General features: G+C 52.8%; 2 protein-coding genes, 9 non-coding genes and 3 pseudogenes across 107 annotated transcripts in view; all 14 read right to left on the bottom strand.

Annotated features, from left to right (window-relative positions):
• Positions 1 to 8,783, bottom strand: part of LOC100894745 (uncharacterized) — a 54,876-nt gene extending 46,093 nt beyond the window's left edge. For 42 of the 50 annotated variants that reach the window (XM_078375787.1, XM_078375803.1, XM_078375786.1 and 39 more), the window contains exons 1-5: positions 8,643 to 8,783; positions 8,216 to 8,357; positions 5,574 to 5,735; positions 2,813 to 2,952; positions 2,263 to 2,403 (exon numbers count right to left, since the gene is read on the bottom strand). The gene's annotated coding sequence lies outside the window, so the exon portion shown is untranslated. Of the gene's footprint in view, positions 1 to 2,262; positions 2,404 to 2,812; positions 2,953 to 5,573; positions 5,736 to 8,215; positions 8,358 to 8,642 lie in introns of those variants that run through there. The other 8 variants (XM_078375821.1, XM_078375815.1, XM_078375813.1 and 5 more) reach the window with 1 other exon arrangement.
• Positions 1,931 to 2,027, bottom strand: LOC118155091 (small nucleolar RNA SNORD116; annotated as a pseudogene).
• Positions 2,480 to 2,574, bottom strand: LOC118155105 (small nucleolar RNA SNORD116). The gene has a single exon (XR_004745330.1). It is a non-coding gene; the product is annotated as a small nucleolar RNA SNORD116 (small nucleolar RNA).
• On the bottom strand, positions 5,264 to 5,358 carry LOC118155071 (small nucleolar RNA SNORD116). Its single transcript, XR_004745301.2, has one exon. It is a non-coding gene; the product is annotated as a small nucleolar RNA SNORD116 (small nucleolar RNA).
• Positions 7,889 to 7,977, bottom strand: LOC118155106 (small nucleolar RNA SNORD116). The gene has a single exon (XR_004745331.1). It is a non-coding gene; the product is annotated as a small nucleolar RNA SNORD116 (small nucleolar RNA).
• LOC118155083 (small nucleolar RNA SNORD116) lies at positions 8,441 to 8,536 on the bottom strand. Its single transcript, XR_004745313.1, has one exon. It is a non-coding gene; the product is annotated as a small nucleolar RNA SNORD116 (small nucleolar RNA).
• A 147-nt stretch (positions 8,784 to 8,930) lies between the features above and the next one.
• On the bottom strand, positions 8,931 to 9,025 carry LOC118155101 (small nucleolar RNA SNORD116). The gene has a single exon (XR_004745327.1). It is a non-coding gene; the product is annotated as a small nucleolar RNA SNORD116 (small nucleolar RNA).
• A 2,524-nt stretch (positions 9,026 to 11,549) lies between these two features.
• Positions 11,550 to 11,641, bottom strand: LOC118155100 (small nucleolar RNA SNORD116). The gene has a single exon (XR_004745326.1). It is a non-coding gene; the product is annotated as a small nucleolar RNA SNORD116 (small nucleolar RNA).
• Positions 11,642 to 12,038: 397 nt separating this feature from the next.
• Positions 12,039 to 12,132, bottom strand: LOC118155070 (small nucleolar RNA SNORD116). The gene has a single exon (XR_004745300.1). It is a non-coding gene; the product is annotated as a small nucleolar RNA SNORD116 (small nucleolar RNA).
• Positions 12,133 to 14,669: 2,537 nt separating this feature from the next.
• On the bottom strand, positions 14,670 to 14,777 carry LOC118155098 (small nucleolar RNA SNORD116; annotated as a pseudogene).
• A 396-nt stretch (positions 14,778 to 15,173) lies between these two features.
• Positions 15,174 to 15,271, bottom strand: LOC118155092 (small nucleolar RNA SNORD116; annotated as a pseudogene).
• Positions 15,272 to 15,573: 302 nt separating this feature from the next.
• The window catches only part of LOC144576498 (uncharacterized), a 44,085-nt gene continuing 40,477 nt past the window's right edge, over positions 15,574 to 19,181 (bottom strand). For 31 of the 48 annotated variants that reach the window (XM_078375693.1, XM_078375739.1, XM_078375728.1 and 28 more), the window contains 3 exons: positions 18,635 to 18,765; positions 18,020 to 18,160; positions 15,574 to 15,642 (listed from right to left, as the gene is read on the bottom strand). In XM_078375693.1, the coding sequence (XP_078231819.1) occupies positions 18,690 to 18,765 (76 nt within the window). In that variant the 3' untranslated portion in view covers positions 15,574 to 15,642; positions 18,020 to 18,160; positions 18,635 to 18,689. Of the gene's footprint in view, positions 15,643 to 18,019; positions 18,161 to 18,634; positions 18,771 to 19,181 lie in introns of those variants that run through there. The other 17 variants (XM_078375724.1, XM_078375716.1, XM_078375729.1 and 14 more) reach the window with 3 other exon arrangements.
• LOC118155094 (small nucleolar RNA SNORD116) lies at positions 17,817 to 17,912 on the bottom strand. The gene has a single exon (XR_004745321.1). It is a non-coding gene; the product is annotated as a small nucleolar RNA SNORD116 (small nucleolar RNA).
• Positions 18,296 to 18,389, bottom strand: LOC118155063 (small nucleolar RNA SNORD116). Its single transcript, XR_004745293.3, has one exon. It is a non-coding gene; the product is annotated as a small nucleolar RNA SNORD116 (small nucleolar RNA).

Raw genomic sequence — 19,181 nt, forward strand, 5'->3', positions numbered from 1 at the left:
GCAGACAACGTCCCATCACACAGCCAAACTGAGTGCACTACCACCCACCCTAATGCCAGCAAGTCAACACACATGCAGGCAGTGACTAAGTGAGCTGCAAGATGTACAACCACCAATCCTTTCCAGTTTCCCTTGCCAACCATGCGCTTTTCACAGTGGCGTGGCTGTCCCACCTGCGCTGCGACTTCAAGCCAGCTAAGGGAGCTGAAATGCTTTGCTGTGCCTCGGACTAGTGGAGTCCAACTCCCACCTGCACTGCAACTTCAAGCCAGCTAAGGGAGCTGAAATGCTTTGCTGTGCCTCGGACTAGTGGAGTCCAACTCCCACCTGCACTGCAACTTCAAGCCAGCTAAGGGAGCTGAAATGCTTTGCTGTGCCTCGGACTAGTGGAGTCCAACTCCCACCTGCGCTGCAACTTCAAGCCAGCTAAGGGAGCTGAAATGCTTTGCTGTGCCTCGGACTAGTGGAGTCCAACTCCCACCTGCGCTGCAACTTCAAGCCAGCTAAGGGAGCTGAAATGCTTTGCTGTGCCTCGGACTAGTGGAGTCCAACTCCCACCTGCGCTGCAACTTCAAGCCAGCTAAGGGAGCTGAAATGCTTTGCTGTGCCTCGGACTAGTGGAGTCCAACTCCCACCTGCGCTGCAACTTCAAGCCAGCTAAGGGAGCTGAAATGCTTTGCTGTGCCTCGGACTAGTGGAGTCCAACTCCCACCTGCGCTGCAACTTCAAGCCAGCTAAGGGAGCTGAAATGCTTTGCTGTGCCTCGGACTAGTGGAGTCCAACTCCCACCTGCGCTGCAACTTCAAGCCAGCTAAGGGAGCTGAAATGCTTTGCTGTGCCTCGGACTAGTGGAGTCCAACTCCCACCAGCGCTGCAACTTCAAGCCAGCTAAGGGAGCTGAAATGCTTTGCTGTGCCTCGGACTAGTGGAGTCCAACACTGCAACACCATCAACACGCAGAGGTGTGGAGTCGTGCCAAGTCAAGGGACTCTCCATGGCCACACCCCGAGATTCAAATGCACTGCCCAGAATGCACATGGAAATGGATAGTCCCATGCAGGACTGGAGCCCACAGGAGACTCCTGGACCAGGGCCAATCACTCTGGATACCTTTGGGTTGGAGAATGGGGATGACAGAGAGCAGCATTGCACACCAGAGCTGCAGCAGGCGGAGCTGCCCAGTGATGCAGGCCAAGAGACCATGTCCAGGAAGATGTGCACCACGGTGGAGCCCACCACCCTGGAAAGACCAGAAGTGACCCAGGACTATGGACACCATCCACACACAGAGACATGTCCTCAGAGACCCACCCTGGCTGACCTGTCGTCCACCAGAGAAATCCAAACCAAATGAAAGCCCACTGCAGCTGATGACACTTGTTTCCACCAGAGCCCTCCAGCATCTTTTCTCTGGAATACCATCCCACCCAGGCCTCCACACCACACATAGACATCATGGCTCAGGAGGCAAAGAAATCTGAGCCGGGGAGCCCCTGTGACCAACGCTAGGGGAGGGCTGAAGAGACGCTGGCTGTCTGCCACGGCCCCCATTGCTCTGCTCTCTCCTCTATCACCCATGCCACTCTCTTGCACTCAGCTAACCAAAAATCTAGACCATGTTCTGCCTGAGGCCTGGGCTTCGTGCTCTCCTTGGTAGCAAAACTGACACCCGGTCCTCTGTGTGGAGACACCTGCTGTGAGGTCCAGGTCTCCCTTCCTTTTGCTCACCAAACTCAGGCCCCTAGACTTGTGATATTTCTGTCTGCTTCCATGGCCACCATGCCATCACACAGTGGCCGATGCCCCCACGACTCTCCCACTCATGTACCTCACACGGAGGAAATGTTCCTACAACTTTGGCCTGTGGATGCCCTAGTTGGGGAGAACCTATGGGAATCAGTGAAGTTGTCCCTGCGGGAGGCAATGTGCTGGACCTCAGTTCCGATGACAGTGACAGTATGAGTTTTCACTCATTTTGTTCAGCTTTTCCAAGGAATGTTTTTTTGAGGGGCAGTCATCATCGATCCAAGCACACTATGAAGAGGCAGAATGGCACCACAGGCTGGGCGGTGGGTAAGCCGATGACCTTAAAGACTTTCAGCACCCTGTGGAACCTGGCGTCACACCACCGAGCAATGGGCACAGACCATCGACTCAGGGAGTGGAACTCGCCATGGCATTAGTGGCCTACTGGCAAACAGCTCTTTCTGGGTTCTAGAAATTTGAAAGACACCTCTGCACGCAGGGCAGAGAAATGCTTACCGTCCTGAGCCACCCATCAGCACAGGGTGCACTGAAAATGCCAGGCTATGCCGAATCAAGGATTCAACGTGGCCTCCATTGATCAGAAGAATCATCCATCTTCCTTGCCAGTAAGCGGTGGACCTCTCATGAAAACTGCTCCTAAGAAATGTAAAGAAATCAAACGCACACTTGAGAAATGGGCCCAGGTCCACCGATCACCAGTTTTCAATGTGCTGAACCTCAGTTCCAATGAAAACGACGCTACGAGTTTTCACTCATTTTATTCAGCTTTTCCAAGGAATGTTTTTACTGGGGACTCATTGTCGATCCAAGCACATTCCAAGAGTCAGGACGTCTGACACCACAGGCTGGGCAGTGGATGTGCTGATGACATGAAAAACCTTCGGCACCCTGAGGAAGCCACAGCGACGCCACTGAGCAACCAGCTCCATTCACTGCAGGAGTGGAACCACCAGGCCATTAATGGCCTGCTGAAAAACTGTTCCTTGCCGGTCATGGAACTCAGAAAACCACCCTCACTCAGCACGTGAGGCAGAGGAATGCTTACCGTCCTGAGTCACCTGCCAGCACGGGGTGCACCATACATGCCAGGCCACGCCGAATCAAGGACTCTGTGGGGCCTAAGCTGACCGAAGAATCGATCATCTTCCTTGTCAGCAGGAGGTGGGCCTCCCACGGCAACTGGCCCTGAGAAGTGCGAAAAAATCAAATGCATGCTCGAGAAACAGGTTCAGGTTCACTGGTCACTTCAATGCTATGCTTTCCCACAAGACAACTCACATGCCCCTTCTCCTTGGCCTCCATGACTGACCTCTACCTCCATGAGTATCCCTTACTTGTGGCACTCTGCAGACATCTAAAAGCACGTGTGGCCAGAACCACCGCACGTGCACACTGCCACATATATGAACCCGTCATTGCCTGTGCCTGTGTGTGAGAGAGAGTGGGTTTGAGAGTGTGTGTGTGTGTGGAGTGTGAGTCTGAATGTGTGTGTGTGTATGTGTGTGTGGAGTGTGAGTCTGAATATGTGTGTCTAGAGCGTGAGTCTGAATGTGTGCGTGCATCTCCCTGATGCACATGTGTGTCCTAACACTGCAATAGACGATTATAATCTGCACCTTCCAGACCTCATGCCCCCAGCAAATCGATGGCTCAAGACCCCAGCCTTCAATCACTTGGATGTGAAATTTCACCTCAGGGCCATGTGGAAACAGGTCAGAGGTCCCTCACCTAACAGCCACCACCTCTGGCGGGAGCACATGCTCTTCCTGCTCCTCATGGGACATCTGATGTCATGACAAGACACTGTTTCTGGCTGCCCTCTTAAGTGAGGTGCACCTCGCAGAAAACCAACCACAACCAGCTCCAGAGAGCACCTTCGCAAAGTCCAGCACATCTGTCTGCAACTCGGCATCAAGGTCAGTGGCGGGCCTTGCAACCTAGCAAAAGGACCTCAAGACACACGCTTCCTCCACTTCACTCAGTCCATGTGCCTGCAGTGAGCCCTCAGCACAGCCGAGGAAATGTCTGCTTTTCTAGCAGGACATCCCGACCTGACGCGCCAAGGACCAGGTTGACAGGACACACTGCCTGTCATTGTTCTTATATTGGACACACCCACAGGGCATGCCTGAACCAACCTCAGAAGCAATGACCCATCATGCAGCCAATGTCACTGCACTACTACCCACCCTAACACTGTACCAACACCATCAGGTCTACATGCATGCAGCTGCTAAGTGAGCTGCGAGCTGTAAAAACACTAATCATTTCCAGCTCTCCTAACTCATCCATGTGCCCTTGAAAGAGGCACAGCTGTTCTGGCTGCACTGTGAATTCAAACTGGCTAAGGGAGCTAACATGTTTCATCATGCACAGGACGTAGCAGAATCCAACACTGGAACACGACCAGGATTCAAAGGCATGGAGGTATCCCAAGGCAAGAGACTTTCCATGGCAATACCCCTGGGATGGCACACAAATTGCCTGGAATGCACACAGACCTCCCTGGATAGCCCCATGGTTGACTAGAGCCCACAGTGGGGTCCTGGGCCTGGGCCATGGCACATTCCCTCTGGACGCCTTTAGGATGGAAGCTGCTTTCCAAGTGAGAAAAAGGATCCAGAGCAGGACTTGGTCACACAAGCTGTGGCAAGTGGGGCCGCCTGGCAATGGCAGGCCAGGAGACCATTTCTTGGAAGATGTGCACAACTGTGGAGCCCATTACTCTGCCAGGAAGAACTGGAGTGACCCAGGGCCACGGACAACAGCCCAACCCTCATGATCCTTTGAACTGCCCTTGAAGACCTCTGCTGTCTGACCAGTCACCCACCAGAGACATACATGGAAAGCCCAGCACCACGGAATGACAGCCAAAGACCACTGATGGCAAGCCTGTCCATGTGAACTCCCTACCACCTATTCTCTGAAATCCCAAAGGATACGTCATATCCAGGCCTCCACCACCACACCGTGGGCATCTTGGAAGGCTGGGGAGGCAAAGAAATCCCTGCTGCAGGGCACCCTCTGACCAACACTTGAGGGAGGGCTGAGGAGGCTCTGGCCATCCTCTGTAACACCCGTTGCTCTGAGCTCTCCCCCATCACCCGTGGCACCTCCCTGTCCTCAGCTAACTGAAAATTAAGACCAAGGTCTGCCTAAGGCTGGGCTCTCATGTTCTCCTTAGCAGGGGAAAAGGGAACTGGTCCACTGTGCAAGAAAGTCTGACATGAGGTCGAGGTCTCCCTTCCTAGGAGCTCACCAGGTTCAGGTCTGTGACATACTCCTCTAGGCCTGCGGTATTTCTGTCTGCGTCCACAGCCGCCATGCATTCCCAGAGCAGCCAGTCCCTCCATGACTCTCCTGTGTACCCCACACAAAGGGAACGTTCCTAATGTGTGTGTGATGGGAGACGTTCGCCTGTGGAAACCCTGGGTGGTTCAACCTATGGAGACTAGTGGAAGCTGTCCCTCACTTGAATGGTCCCCGGCAATGTGCTGGACCTCAGTTCCGATGAGGACGACGGTATGAGTTCTCACTCATTTTGTTCAGCTTTTCCAAGGAATGTTTTTTTGGGGGACTCATCATCGATCCAAGCACATCTGAAGAGGCAGGATGTTTGACACCACAGGCTGGGCAGTGGGCGAGCCGATGACCTTGAAGCCCTTCAGCACCTTGCAGAACCCAGAGTCATGCCACGGAGCAAAGGCACACCATCCACTCTAGGAGTGGACCTCGCCATCCACTAGTGGCCTCGTGAGAAACGGCTCATTCTGGGTCTCAGAAATCCAAAAGACTGCATCACTCACCATGAGGGGAACAGGAGTGCTACCGGCCTGAGCCATCCACCAGCACAAGATCCCCATGGAAGCCAGGCCACACCGACTCCAGGACTCTGCAGAGTGTTTGTGGCTCACAGGAATCGACCATCTTCCTTCCAGCTGGTGGTGGGCCTCCCATGGCAACTACCCCTGAGAAGTGTAAAGAAATCAAATGCATGCTTGAAAAAAATGCCTGGGTCCACTGGTTACCACTTCAGTGCCACTCTTTTGACAACTTACACACCTTGCTTCTGCTGGGCTCCATGAGTGACTTCCATCTCCATGAATGCACCTTTCTAGTGGCACTCTGCACACACGTTGGAACTGCGTGTGGATAAAATGACTGCACATACCCATTGCTATGTATATTTGCCTGTGGCTATTTGCACCACTGTGTGCGTGTGTGTGTGTGTGTTTGTGTGTGTGTGTGTCTCCCTCACGCACATGTGTTTCCCAAACACATGGCTTCCCCAACATGGCAATTTGCAGTCAGAGTCTGTGGCCTCCGGGCCTGAGCCCCCACCAACCTGACAATTCAAGACCAAGGCCTTCAATCAGTAGGATGTAAACTCTGACACTGGGGCCACGCAAACACAGGCTCGAGGTCCCTTGTATAACAGCCACCACCCCTAGCATGAGCACAAGCTCCTTCTCAAGGGGCATCTGATGTCGAGACCAGACACTGTCTGTCAGAACCCCTACGTAAAGCGCACCCAGCACAAAACCAACGACAACCACCACCAGAGGCACCTTCCCAATGGCCAGTACATCTGTCTGACAAACTCAGCATCAAGGCCAGAGGTGGTCGGCCCAACCGAGGCAAACGACTTCAAGACACAAGCTTCCTCTCCTCCATTCAGTCCATGTGCCTGCACCGTGCCCTGTGGACACCCGAAGGGAATGCCTGCTTTTCCCACAGGACATCTCTACCTGATGCCCAAGGACCAGGCAGACAGGGCACACTGCCTTCCATCATCCTTGCAGGGCTCACACTCAAAGGCCTTCCTTGTACCAGCCTCTGAGGCATCATCACATCATGCAGCCACCTTGGATGCAGTACCATTTTCCGCAACAAGTGCAGGTCAACACCGTGTGACAACCACCAGCAGGTCTACACGTATGTGCCTACTGAGGGACCTGTGAGCCACAGAACCACCAGTCCTTTTGAATTTTCCTAAGCCATCCACATTCCCTTCAACATGGCATGGCCCTCCTTGGCTGCACTTGTCGTGAGGCTAAGCGAGCTAAAACAGTTCATCACACCTAGCGAGTAGCTGAATCAACACCAGAATATCACCAAGAAGCAGAGGAGTGGAGTAATCTCGAGTCAAGGGACTCTCAATGGAAGTCACCTGGAATTAAATACACAGTGCCCGGAATGCACACAGACCTCCATGGACAGCTCCAACTGTGACTGAAACCCACGGGAGAGTTCTGGGCCAGGGCCAGAACACATTCCTCTGAAAGCCTTCAAAGCTGGAAGGAAGATCCAAAGCAGTTATTTGCTCACATGAGCTACAGCATATGGCGCCACCCGGCAATGGTGGACCAAGAGACCATTTCCAGGAAGGGGTGCACAATGGTAGAGCCCACTACTCTGCTGAGAAGACCAGAAGTGACCCAGGGCCACAGGCCAGAGCCTGACATTCATGCTCCCTGGATCTGCCCTTGAAACCGTACTGACTGACGTGTCATCTACAAGAGAAATCCACGGAAAGCCCATGACGACCAGATGGCAGCCCAAGACTACTGAGGACATGCATGTCCAGGTGAGCCCTCCACCACCTTTTCTCTGGGGTACCATCCTGCTGAGGCTCAGTCAGCACACCATGGGCAACTCATGGCTCAGGAACTGAAAACATTCCTGCTGGGATTTGACTGTGGGGACCGCCCAAGACGTTTTGGCTGTCCACCATGACACCAACTGCTCTCCATTATTCCCCATCACCTTGGCACTCCCCTCTCCTCAGATAACTGAAAATCCAGACCAAGGTCTGCCTGAGGCCTAGGCCTTGTGCTGTCTTTGCAATGAAAACAAAGACCCAGTCCACTGCACAGAAATGCCCATCATGAGGTCAGGGTCTCCCTTCTGGGGCCTTTCGCCTTCTTCGATAGCCGCCAGGACATCACAAAGCAGCGGTTCCCCACATGACTCTCCTACCCATGAACCTCGCAAAACGGGAATGTTCCCAGTGTGCCTGTTATACGAGACTTTCATCAGAGGATGCTCTGGGTGGTGGAACCTCTGGGAACCAGTGGAAATTGTCCCTCGTTCCTACAGTCCCCAGGGGAGACAATGTGCTGGACCTCATGAGAGCGACAGTATGAGTTTTCACTCATTTTGTTCAGCTTTTCCAAGGAATGTTTTTTTGGGGAGACTCATCATCAATCCAAGCACACTTGAAGGTGGAGAATGTCAGACACTGCAGGCTGGGCAGTGGGCGAGCTAATGACCTTAAAGACCTTCGGCACCCTGGGGAACCCATGGCTATGCCACTGAGCAATGGGCACACACCATTGACTCAGGGAGTGGAACTCGCCATGCCATTAGTGACCTGACAACAAACAGCTCTTTGTGGGTCTCACAAATTTAAAAGACACCTCTGCACACAGGGCAGAGAAATGCTTACCGTCCTGAGCCACCCACCAGCACGGAGTCCACTGCAGATGCCATGGCACGCCAAATCAAGGACTCATTGCAGCCTCCGTTTGGCAGAAGAATAGACCACCTTTCTTCCCACCAAGTGGTGGAGCTTTCATGATTAACTGCTCCTGAGAAGTGTAAAGAAATCTAATTAAATTTGAGAAACAGCCCCAGGTCCACTGATCACCACTTCAATTCCATTCAATGTGCTGGACCTCAGTTCCGATGAGAGCGACGGTATGAGTTTTCACTCATTTTGTTCAGCTTTTCCAAGGAATGTTTTTTTTGTAGGACTCATCATCGATCCGAGCACATCTGAAGACACAGGATGTTTGACACCACAGGCTGGGCAATGCCTGCCTTGGAAATCTGAAACATGTCCTCACTCAGCTCAAGGGGAGAAGAATGCTTACTGTCTTGAGCCACATGCCAGCATGAGATGCACCATGGATGCCAGGCCACGATGACTCCACGACTCCATGGGGACTCTGTTGCTTGGAAGAACTGACCATCTATTGGGCCAGCACACAGAAGGACTCTCAAGAGACTGCCCCTGAGAAGTGCAAAAATAGAAAATGCACCCTTGAGGAATGAACCCAAGTCCACTGGACACATCAATATCAGTCTTCCCCAAAGGGCAACTCGTACACCTGCTTCTCCTTGTCCCTCACTCCTACAGTCCCCAGGGGAGGCAATGTGCTGGACCTCAATTCCAATGAGAGGGACGGTATGAGTTTCACTCATTTTGTTCAGCTTTTCCAAGGAATGTTTTTTTTAGGGGACTCATCATCAATCCAAGCACTTGCAAAGAAGCAGGATGTTTGATGCAACAGGCTGGGCAGTGGGCGAGCTGAAGACCTTAAAGACCTTCAGCACCCTACAGAACCTAGAGCCATGCCACTGAGCAATGGGCACAAACCATTCACTTTACGAGTGGAAGTCGCCATGCCTTCAGTGGTCTGCTGAGAAACCACTCCTTGCAGGTCTTGAAACCCCAAAGACACCCCTACATAGCACAGGGGTACAGGAATCCTTACCGTCCTGAGCCATCCACCAGCAGGGGTGCACCATGGATCCAGGCCATCCGGACTCTAGGACTCCGGGGGCCTTTGTGTCCCAGAAGAAGTGACCATCTTCCTTGCCAGGGTATGGTGGAGGTCCCATGGAAACTGGCCCTGAGCAGTATAAAGAAATCAAATGTCTACTTGAGAAATGAGCCCAGATCACTGGACATTTCAAGGCCATTCTTTCCACAAGGCGACCCACATGCCTGCTTCTACTTGGCCTCCATGAGGGACCTCCATCTTTATGAGTATACCTGACCCATGTCACTTTCTACAGACCTAGGAAGTGTCGACACACAGGAGGCTTCCTGCTGTGTCTATTTGCCTATGGCAGTGCACACCTGTTTGTGTGTGGAATAGTGTGAGTGTGTTCCTCTCCCTCATGCACATGTGTTTCCCACCACGATAACAGGTGATTATACACTGCAGCCTCCCAAACTGAAGCCCCCTGGCAACTCCAAGGTGGACGGCCAAGGCCTTCAATCAGTAGGACATGCACTTTGACTTTGGGGCCAGAAGGACATAGGCCTTAGGTCACTCCCCTGACAGCTACCACCCTGGTCTGAGCTCCTCCTTATGCGGCATCTGACCAGACTCCATCACTGGCAGCACTCCCAGCTGAGGCTCACCTGGCAGAAAACCAACCACAATCAGCCCTGGAGGGTGCCTTTGCAATGGTCAACCCTAGGTCTGAAAAACGGCATCAGGCCAGAGGCAATCTTCCCAACCTAGCCAAGGGACGTCAAGACACAGGCTTCCTCCCCTTCACGCACCCCACATACAAGCACTGCACTTTCAGGACACAAAAAGGGAATGAGTACTTTCCGACAGGATGCCCCCGCCCCAAGGACCAGGCTGACAGGACACACTGCCTTCCACTGTCCTTGCACTGGTCACACACACGAGGCTTCTCTGCACCAAACTGAGGCAACACCCCATCACGCACCACCACCCACCATACACCACAGCTCCTGCGACTCAACTCAATCACCCGGTCTGCATGCACACGGCTACTCATCAACTGCGACCTGGAGAGCCACCTGTCCTTTCCAACATTCCTAATGCAGCTGTGGGACCCTCGACACGGTATGTCTCTGTCCCGGATGTGCGGTGACTTAAAACTGTTTAAGGGAGCTGAAACGTTTCTCAGCCTTAGGGAGTGGCAGAATGCAACAGTGGAACATCACTAACACAGGAGGTGCACGGGCATCCCAAGTCAAGGAACTCTCTATGGCAGGAGGCTGGAATGGCACACGTGTTGCCTGGAATGCACACAGATCTCCATGGATAGCCCCTTGTGTGACTGATGTCCATGGGAGGAGACCCCAGGACCAGGGCCCATTCCCTCTGGGCGCCTTTAGGGTGGAAGCTACTTTCCAAGAAGAAAAGTGGATCTAGAGCAGTATTTCCTCACATTGCACTGCAGCAGGTAGGGCTGCCCAGTAAGGGCAGGCCAAGAGACCATTCCCAGGAAGCTGTATACAATGGTGGAGGCCACTATACTGTCAGAAAGACCACAAGACACCCAGGGCCTGGGGCACAAGGCTGACCCTTGTATTCTCTGGGACCTGCCTTCTAAGACCCCCACTGGCCAACTTGTCCTAGACTAGAGAAATTAATAGGAAACCCATCACTACCTGACAAAAGCCTAAGACTGCTGATGGCACGCATGACCCCGTAAACCCTCTACCGCCTATTTTCTGGGGTACCTTCTGGTCCAGGCTTCCAACACAGCACCAGGGACATCTCATGGCTCAGGGAAGGAAGAAATCCTCACCAGGGGGGCTGTGTGGAGGGCCAAAGGGGCTCTGGCTATCTGCCGTGACAGCCTATGCTACGCCCTATCCCCAGCCACCCCTGGCACTCCCTTGTCCTCAGCTCATCAAAAATCAGTACCAAGGTCTGTCTGAGGCCTGAGCCTTATACTCTCCTGGATAGAAAAGAAGGACCCAGTCCCGCTGCAGACAGATGCCCACCACAAAGTCTCAGTATCCCTTCCTGGGAGCTCACTAAGCAAAGACCTGGAGCACATTCCCCTAGGACAGCAGTATTTCCATCTGCGACCATGGCCGCCACACCATTACAGAGCAGCCATTCCTCCCAGGACTCTCCCACCTATGTACCTCACTCAAAGGGAATGTTCCTAATAAGCATGTGATGGGAGACGTTGGTCTGTGGAAGCCCTGGGTGGTAGAACCTATGGGAATCTGTGAAGTTGTCCCTCCCACCCACAGGCCCCAGGGAAGGCAATGTGCTGGACCTCAGTTCTGATGAGAGCGACGGTATGAGTTTTCACTCATTTTGTTCAGCTTTTCCAAGGAATGTTTTTTTGTAGGACTCATCAATCCAAGCACATTTGAAAACACAGGACATTTGACACTACAGGCTGAGCAATGCCTGCCTTGGAAATCCAAAAAGATACGCTCACTCAGCACTAGGGGCAAAGGAATCCTTACCGTCCTGACCCACCTGCTAGCACGTGGTGCACCATCGATGCCAGGCCACACTGAATCCACGACTCCATGGGAACTCCGCTGCCTGGAAGAATTGACCATCTGCTGCGGCAGCACATGGTGGTCCTCTCAAGGCAACTGCCCCAGAGAAGTGCAAAGATATCAAATGTACACTTGAGGAACAAGCTCAGATCCACTGGTCCCACCAGTATCAGTCTTTCCCAAGGGTCAACTTGTATGCCTGCTTCTCCTTGTCCCTCACTCCTACAGTCCCCAGGGGAGGCAATGTGCTGGACCTCAGATCCGATGAGAGCGACGGTATGAGTTTTCACTCATTTTGTTCAGCTTTCCAAGGAATGTTTTTTTGTTGGACTCATCATCGATCCAAGCACATTTGAAGAGGCAGGACATCTGACACCACAGCCTGGGCAGTAGGTAAGCCGAAGACCTTAAAGACCTTCGGTACCCGGTGGAACCCAGAGCTGGGCCACTAAGAAATGGGCACAGACTGTTCACTTTAGGAGTGGAACTCACCATGCCATCAGAGCCCTGCTGAGAAACCACTCCTTCTAGGTCTTAGAAATCCCTAAGACACCCCCACTCAGCACATGGGGCAGAGGAATCCTTACCATCTTGAGCCATCCACCAGCAGGGGTGTACCATGGATGCCAGGCCATAATGACTCCAGGACTCTGGGGGCCTTTGCGGCTCAGAAGAATGGACCACATTCCTTGCCAGGATATGTGGGATGTCCCATGATAACTGCCCCTGAGAAGTGTAAAGAAATGAAGTGCATGATTGAGAAATGGGCCTAGCTTCACTCACTGCTTTAACGCCATTCTTTCCACAGGACATCTCACATGCCTGCTTCTCCTTGGCCTCCATAATGGACCTCCATCTTTATGACCGTACCTTACCCGTGTCACTTTCTAGACACTTAGGAAGTCTTGACACCTAGGAAGCCTGTTGCTATGTCTCTCTGCCTATGGCTGTGCACACGTGTTTGTGTGTGTGACAGTATGTGTGTGTTTGTGTCCCTCATGCACATGTGTTTCCCAGCCCCACAGCAGGTGATCAGAGTCTACAGCCTCCAGGCCTGAGGTCCTCCTACAACCCAAAGGTGCAACACCAAGGACTTCAAACAGTTAAATGTGAACTCTTGACTTCGGGGCCATGAGGACATAGGTCTGAGGTCATGCACCTAACACTACCACCATTGCTCTGAACACATGCACCTCCTTTCAGGTCATCTGATAATGGGACCAGACCCCATCACTGGCAGCATTCCCAGTTGAGGCTCAACTGGAAGAAAACCAACCACAACCAGCCCTGGGGGCACCTATACAATGGTCAACCCATAGGTCTGAAAAATGGCATGAGGCCAGAAGAAATATTCCCAACCTGGCCAAAGGACCTCAAGACATTGGCTTCCTCCCTTCCATTCAGTCCACATGCCCACACAGCATGTTCAGGACACCCAAAGGAATGGCTGCTTTCCAACATAATGTCCCTGCCCCCAAGGACCAGACTGACAGGACACACTCCCTTCCAGGGTCCCTGTACTGGTCACACCTACAGGGCTTCTCTGCACCAAACTCTGAGACAACACCCCATCACGCACCCAACTTGACTGCACCATCACCTGGTATACATGTAAATGGCTACTAATGAATTGTGATCTGTAGAACCATCAACCCTTTGCAACATTCCTAATGCAGCTATGGGCCCCTCAATACGATATGGCTGTTCTGGATGTGCTGTGACTTCAAACTGTTTAAGGGAGCTGAAAGGCTTCATCAGCCTAAGGGAGGGGCGGAATGCGACACTGGAACATCACCAACACGGGAGGTGCAGGGGCATCCCAAGTCCAGGAACCCCCTATGGCAGGCTGCAGGAAAGGCACAGGTGTTGCCTGGAATGCACACAGTCCCCCACGGATAGCCCCATGTGTGACTGCTACACAAGGGAGAGTACTGGGCCAAGGCCAGGACCAGGGCTCATTCCTTATGGACACCTTTGGGACGAGAGCTACTTTCCAAGCAGGAAAAAGGATTCAGAGCAGGGATTTGCTCACATGCACTGCAGCAGGTGAGGCCACCCAGCAACAGTGGCCAAGACACCATTTCCAGGAAGGTGTGCACAACACTGAGGCCCACGACTGTGTCAGAAAGATCTCAGGAGATGTAGGGCCACGGTGATAAGCCCGGCCCTCATATTCTTGGGGATCTGCCTTCTACAACCTCCGCTGGCCACCATGTCCTCCACTACAGAAATCAATGGAAAGCCCATCACCACTAAACGACAGGCCAAGACTGCTGATAACACACATGTGCACGTAAGCCCCCTACCGCCTCTCTGAGGGACCTTCCAGTCCAGGCTTCCATCCGGCCCCACGGGCTTCTCACGGCTCAGGGAATGAAGAAATCCACCGGAAGGCCTCCATGACAGGATGCTAGGTGGTGGGCCAAAGAGGCCCTGGCTACCTGCCGCAACACCCTACGCTACACACTGTGCCCCATCACCCCTGGCACTCCCTTGGCTTCAGCTAACCAAAAATCAGTTCAAAGTTCTGCCTGAGGTCTGGGCCTTATGCTGTCTTGGAAAGAAAGTAAGTACCCAGTCCTCTGCACGCAGATCCCACCACGAGGTCCAGGTCTCCCTGCCAGGAAGCTCACCAAGCCAGGACCAGGAGGACACTCCCCTAAGCCTGTGGTATTTCTGTCCGCCTGCACCACAGCCACACCATTACACAGCAGACATTAACCCCAAAACTCTCCCACCCATGTACCTCACAAAAAACAGAATGTTCCTAACGAGCGTGTGATGGGAGACGTTGGTCTGTGGAAGCCCTGGGTGGTGGAACCTATGTGAATCAGTGAAAGGTGTCCCCCACTCCTACAGTCCCCGGGGAAGGCAATGTGCTGGACCTCAGTTCCGATGAGAGCGACGGTATGAGTTTTCACTCATTTTGTTCAGCTTTTCCAAGGAATGTTTTTTTTTTTTTTTTTTTTGTAGGACTCATCATCGATCCAAGTACATTTGAAGACATAGGACATGTGACACCACAGGCTGGGCAATGCCTGCCCTGGAAATCAGAAAGATACCCACACTCAGCACAAGAGGCAGAAGAATGCTTACGGTCCTGAGCCACCTGCTAGCACGGGGTGCACCATGGATGCCAGGGCACACTGACTCCATGACTCCATGGGGACTCTGTTGCTTGGAAGAATCAACCATCTGTTGCGGCAGCACATGGCAGGTCTCTCCAGGCCACAGCCCCTGAGAAGTACAGAGATATCAAATGCAACACTTAAGGAATGAGCCTGGTACAGTGGTCACATCAATGTCAATCTTGCCAAAGAGGCAGCTTGTACACCTGCGCCTCCTTCAGCCTCACTCCTACAGTCTCCTGAGGAGGCAATGTGCTGGACCTCAGTTCCGATGACAGCGACGGTATGAGTTCTCACTCATTTTGTTCAGCTTTTCCAAGGAATGTTTTTTTTTTTTTTGACTCATCATCGATCCAAGCACATTGCAAAGAGGCGGGACACAGGACACCACAGGCTGGGCAGTGGGCGAGCTGATGGTCTCAAAGACCTTCAGCACCATGCAGAACCCAGAGCCATGTTACTAAGCAATGGGCAGACTGTTCATTTCAGGAGTGGAACTCGCCATGCCATCAGTGGCCTGTTGAGAAACTGCTTCTTGCAGGTCTTGGAAATCACAAAGACACCCCCACTCAGCACAGAATGCTTACCATCCTGAGCCATCCACCAGCAGGGGTGCACCATGGAGGCCAGGCCATACTTACTCCAGGACTCTGGGGGCCTTTGTGGACCGGAAGAACTGACCATCTTCCTTGCCAGCGTATGGCGGATGTCCCATGATAACTGCCCCTGAGAAGTGTAAAGAAATCAAATGCCCACCTGAGAAACGAGCCCAGGTTCATTCTCACTTCAACACCATTCTTTCCACAGAGCATCTCACATGCCTGCTTCTCCTTGGCCTCCGTGATGGACCTCTGTCTATATGAATATACCTGACACGTGTCACTTTCTACACAGCCAGGACATCTAGACACCTAGGAAGACTGCTGTTGCATCTGTCTGCCTGTGGCTGTGCACACCGCCTTGTGTGTGGGTGCGTGTGTGACAGTGATACTGTGCGTGATAGTCTCTCTCATGCACATGTGTTTCGCACCACCACAACGGGCAATCAGAGTCTGCAGCCTCCAGACCTGAGGCCCACCCATAACCCGAAGGCTCAAGACCAAGGTCTTCAATCAGTTGGATGTGAACTTTGACTTCAGGGCCATCAGGACATAGGCCTAAAGTCACTTACCTAACAGCTTCCACCCTTGGTCTGAGCACACACACCTCCCATGGGGCATCTGACATCGTGACCAGACCCAATCTCCGGCCACACTCCCAGCTGAGGCTCACCTGGCAGAAAACCAACCACAATCAGCCCCGAAGGTTGTCTTTGCAATGGTCAACCGTAGGTCTGAAAAATGGTATCACGCCAGGGGCAGTCAGTCTTCCCAACCTAGTCAAAGAACCTCAAGACACAGGCTTCCTCCCTTCCATTCAGTCCACAAGCATGCACTGTGCCTTCAGGACACCCAAAGGAATGGCTGCTTTCCAACAGGATTTCCCTGCCCCAAGGACCAGGCTGACAGGACACACTGCCTTCCACTGTCCTTGCACTGGTCACACACACGAGGCTTCTCTGCACCAAACTGAGGCAACACCCCATCACGCACCACCACCCGCCATACACCACAGCTCCTGCGACTCAACTCAATCACCCGGTCTGCATGCACACGGCTACTCATCAACTGCGACCTGGAGAGCCACCTGTCCTTTCCAACATTCCTAATGCAGCTGTGGGACCCTCGACACGGTATGTCTCTGTCCCGGATGTGCTGTGACTTAAAACTGTTTAAGGGAGCTGAAACGTTTCTCAGCCTTAGGGAGTGGCAGAATGCAACAGTGGAACATCACTAACACGGGAGGTGCACGGGCATCCCAAGTCAAGGAACTCTCTATGGCAGGAGGCTGGAATGGCACACGTGTTGCCTGGAATTCACACAGATCTCCATGGATAGCCCCTTGGGTGACTGATGTCCACGGGAGGACACCCCAGGGCCAGGGCCCATTCCCTCTGGGCGCCTTTAGGATGGAAGCCACGTTTCAAGTGGGAAAGAGGATCCAGAGCAGTACCTGTCACATGCACTATAGTAGGTAGGGCCGCCCATCAAGGACAGATCAAGAGACCATTCCCAGGAAGATGTGCACAATGGTGGATCCCACTAAACTGTCAGGAAGACTGCAAGACACCCAGTGCGTTGGGTCCAAGCCTTAGTCTCGTATTCCCTGGGACATGCCTTCTAAGACCGTGCCTGGCCAACTTGTCCTTCTCTAGAGAAATTAATGCAAATTCATCACCACCTAACAAAAACCAAAGACGGCTGATGACACACATGGCCATGTAAGCCCCCTAGTGCCTGCCACTTCTCTCCAGTACCCTTTGGCCCAGGCTTCCACCACAGCACCAGGGGCATCTCATGGCTTCAGAAATGAAGAAATCCCTGCTGGGGAGTCTGTGTGGAAAACCACAGAGAATCTGGCTATCTGCCGCAACACCCTATGCTACGCACTGTCCTCCATCACCATTGGCACTCCCCTTTCCTCAGTTCACCAAAAATCGGTACCGAGGTTTGCCTTTGGCCTGGGCCTTATGCTTTTCTGGAAAGATAACTAGGATCCAGCCCCTTCGCAGAGAAGCCCACCACACAGTCTGTGTCCCCTTCCTGGGAGCTCACCAAGCCAAGAGCAGGAGCACACTCCCGAGACTTGTGATATTTCCCTCCACTTCCACGGCTGCCAGGACATTAAAGAGCAACTGATCCCCACAGGACTCTCCCACCTATGTACCTCACTCAAACGGAATGTTCCTAATGAGCGTGTGATGGGAGACGTTGGTCTGTGGAAGCCCTGGGTGGTGGAACCGATGGGAATCAGTGGAAGCTGTCCCTCACTCCTATAGGCCCCGGGGGAGGCAATGTGCTGGACCTCAGTTCCGATGACAGTGCCAGTATGAGTTTTCACTCATTTTGTTCAGCTTTTCCAAGGAATGTTTTTTTTGTGGGACTCATCATCGATCCAAGCACATGTGAAGACACAGGACATCTAACACCACAGGCTGGGCAATGCATGCCTTGGAAATCAGAACGATACCCACCCTCAGAACTAGAGGCAGAGGAATCCTTACCGCCCTGAGCCACCTGCCACCACAAGGTGCACGATGGATGCCAGGCCACACTGACTCCACGACTCCATGGGGACTCCGTTGCTTGTAAGAATCGAACATCTGTTGTGGCAGCATGCAGCGGGCCTCTCAAGGCAACTGCCCCTGAGAAGTACAAAGATAACACATGCACACTTGAGGAATGAGCCCAGGTCAATGTCAGTCCTTCCAAAGGGGCAACTGGCACACCTGTTTCTCCTTCTACCTCACTCGTACAGTCCCCGGGGGAGGCAATGTGCTGGACCTCAGTTCCGATGAGAGCGACGGTATGAGTTTTCACTCATTTTGTTCAGCTTTCCAAGGAATGTTTTTTTGTTGGACTCATCATCGATCCAAGCACATTGCAAACAAGCAGGACATTTGAAAGAGCAGGCTGGGCAGTGGGAAAGCTGATGATCTTAAAGACCTTCAGTGCCCTGTGGACCCAGAGACATGCCACTGAGCACTGGACACAGACGGCTCACTTTAGGAGTGGAAGTCGCCATGCCTTCAGTGCCCTGCTGACAAACCGCTCCTTGCGAGTCCTGAAATCCCAAAGAAACCCCCACCACTCAGCGTGCGGTGCAGAGGAACGCTTACCGTCCTGAGCCATCCACCAGCAGGGGTGCACCGTGGAGGCCAGGCCATACCAACACTAGGACTCGAGGCCTTTGTGCCTCAGAAGAGCCGACCGTCTTCCTTGCCAGGTTATGGGGGACGTCCCATCATAACTGTCCTTGAGAAGTGTAAAGAAATAAATGCCCATGTGAGAAATGAGCCCAGGATTACTGGTCGCTTCAACACCATTCTTTCCACAGGGCACCTCACATGGCTGCCTCTCCGTGGCCCTCATGATGGACCTCCATCCTCATGAATATACCTCACCCTTGTCACTTTCTACACACCTAGGAAGCCTGATGCTGCTTCTCTCTGGCTTTACATGCCTGTTTGTGTGTGTGTGTGTGTGTGTGTGTGTGCCTCATGGCATGTGTTTCCCAACACCGCAACAGACAATTAGTCTGCATCCTCAAGACCTGAAGCCACCCACAACCCAAAGGCTCAAGACCAGGGTCTTCCATCAGTTGGATGTGAACTTTGACTTCAGGGCCGTGAACACATAGTCCTGAGGTCACTCATCTAACAGCTG

This window comes from Callithrix jacchus, chromosome 6 (genome assembly GCF_049354715.1).
Source record: "Callithrix jacchus isolate 240 chromosome 6, calJac240_pri, whole genome shotgun sequence".
Classification (NCBI taxonomy): Eukaryota; Metazoa; Chordata; class Mammalia; order Primates; family Cebidae; genus Callithrix; species Callithrix jacchus.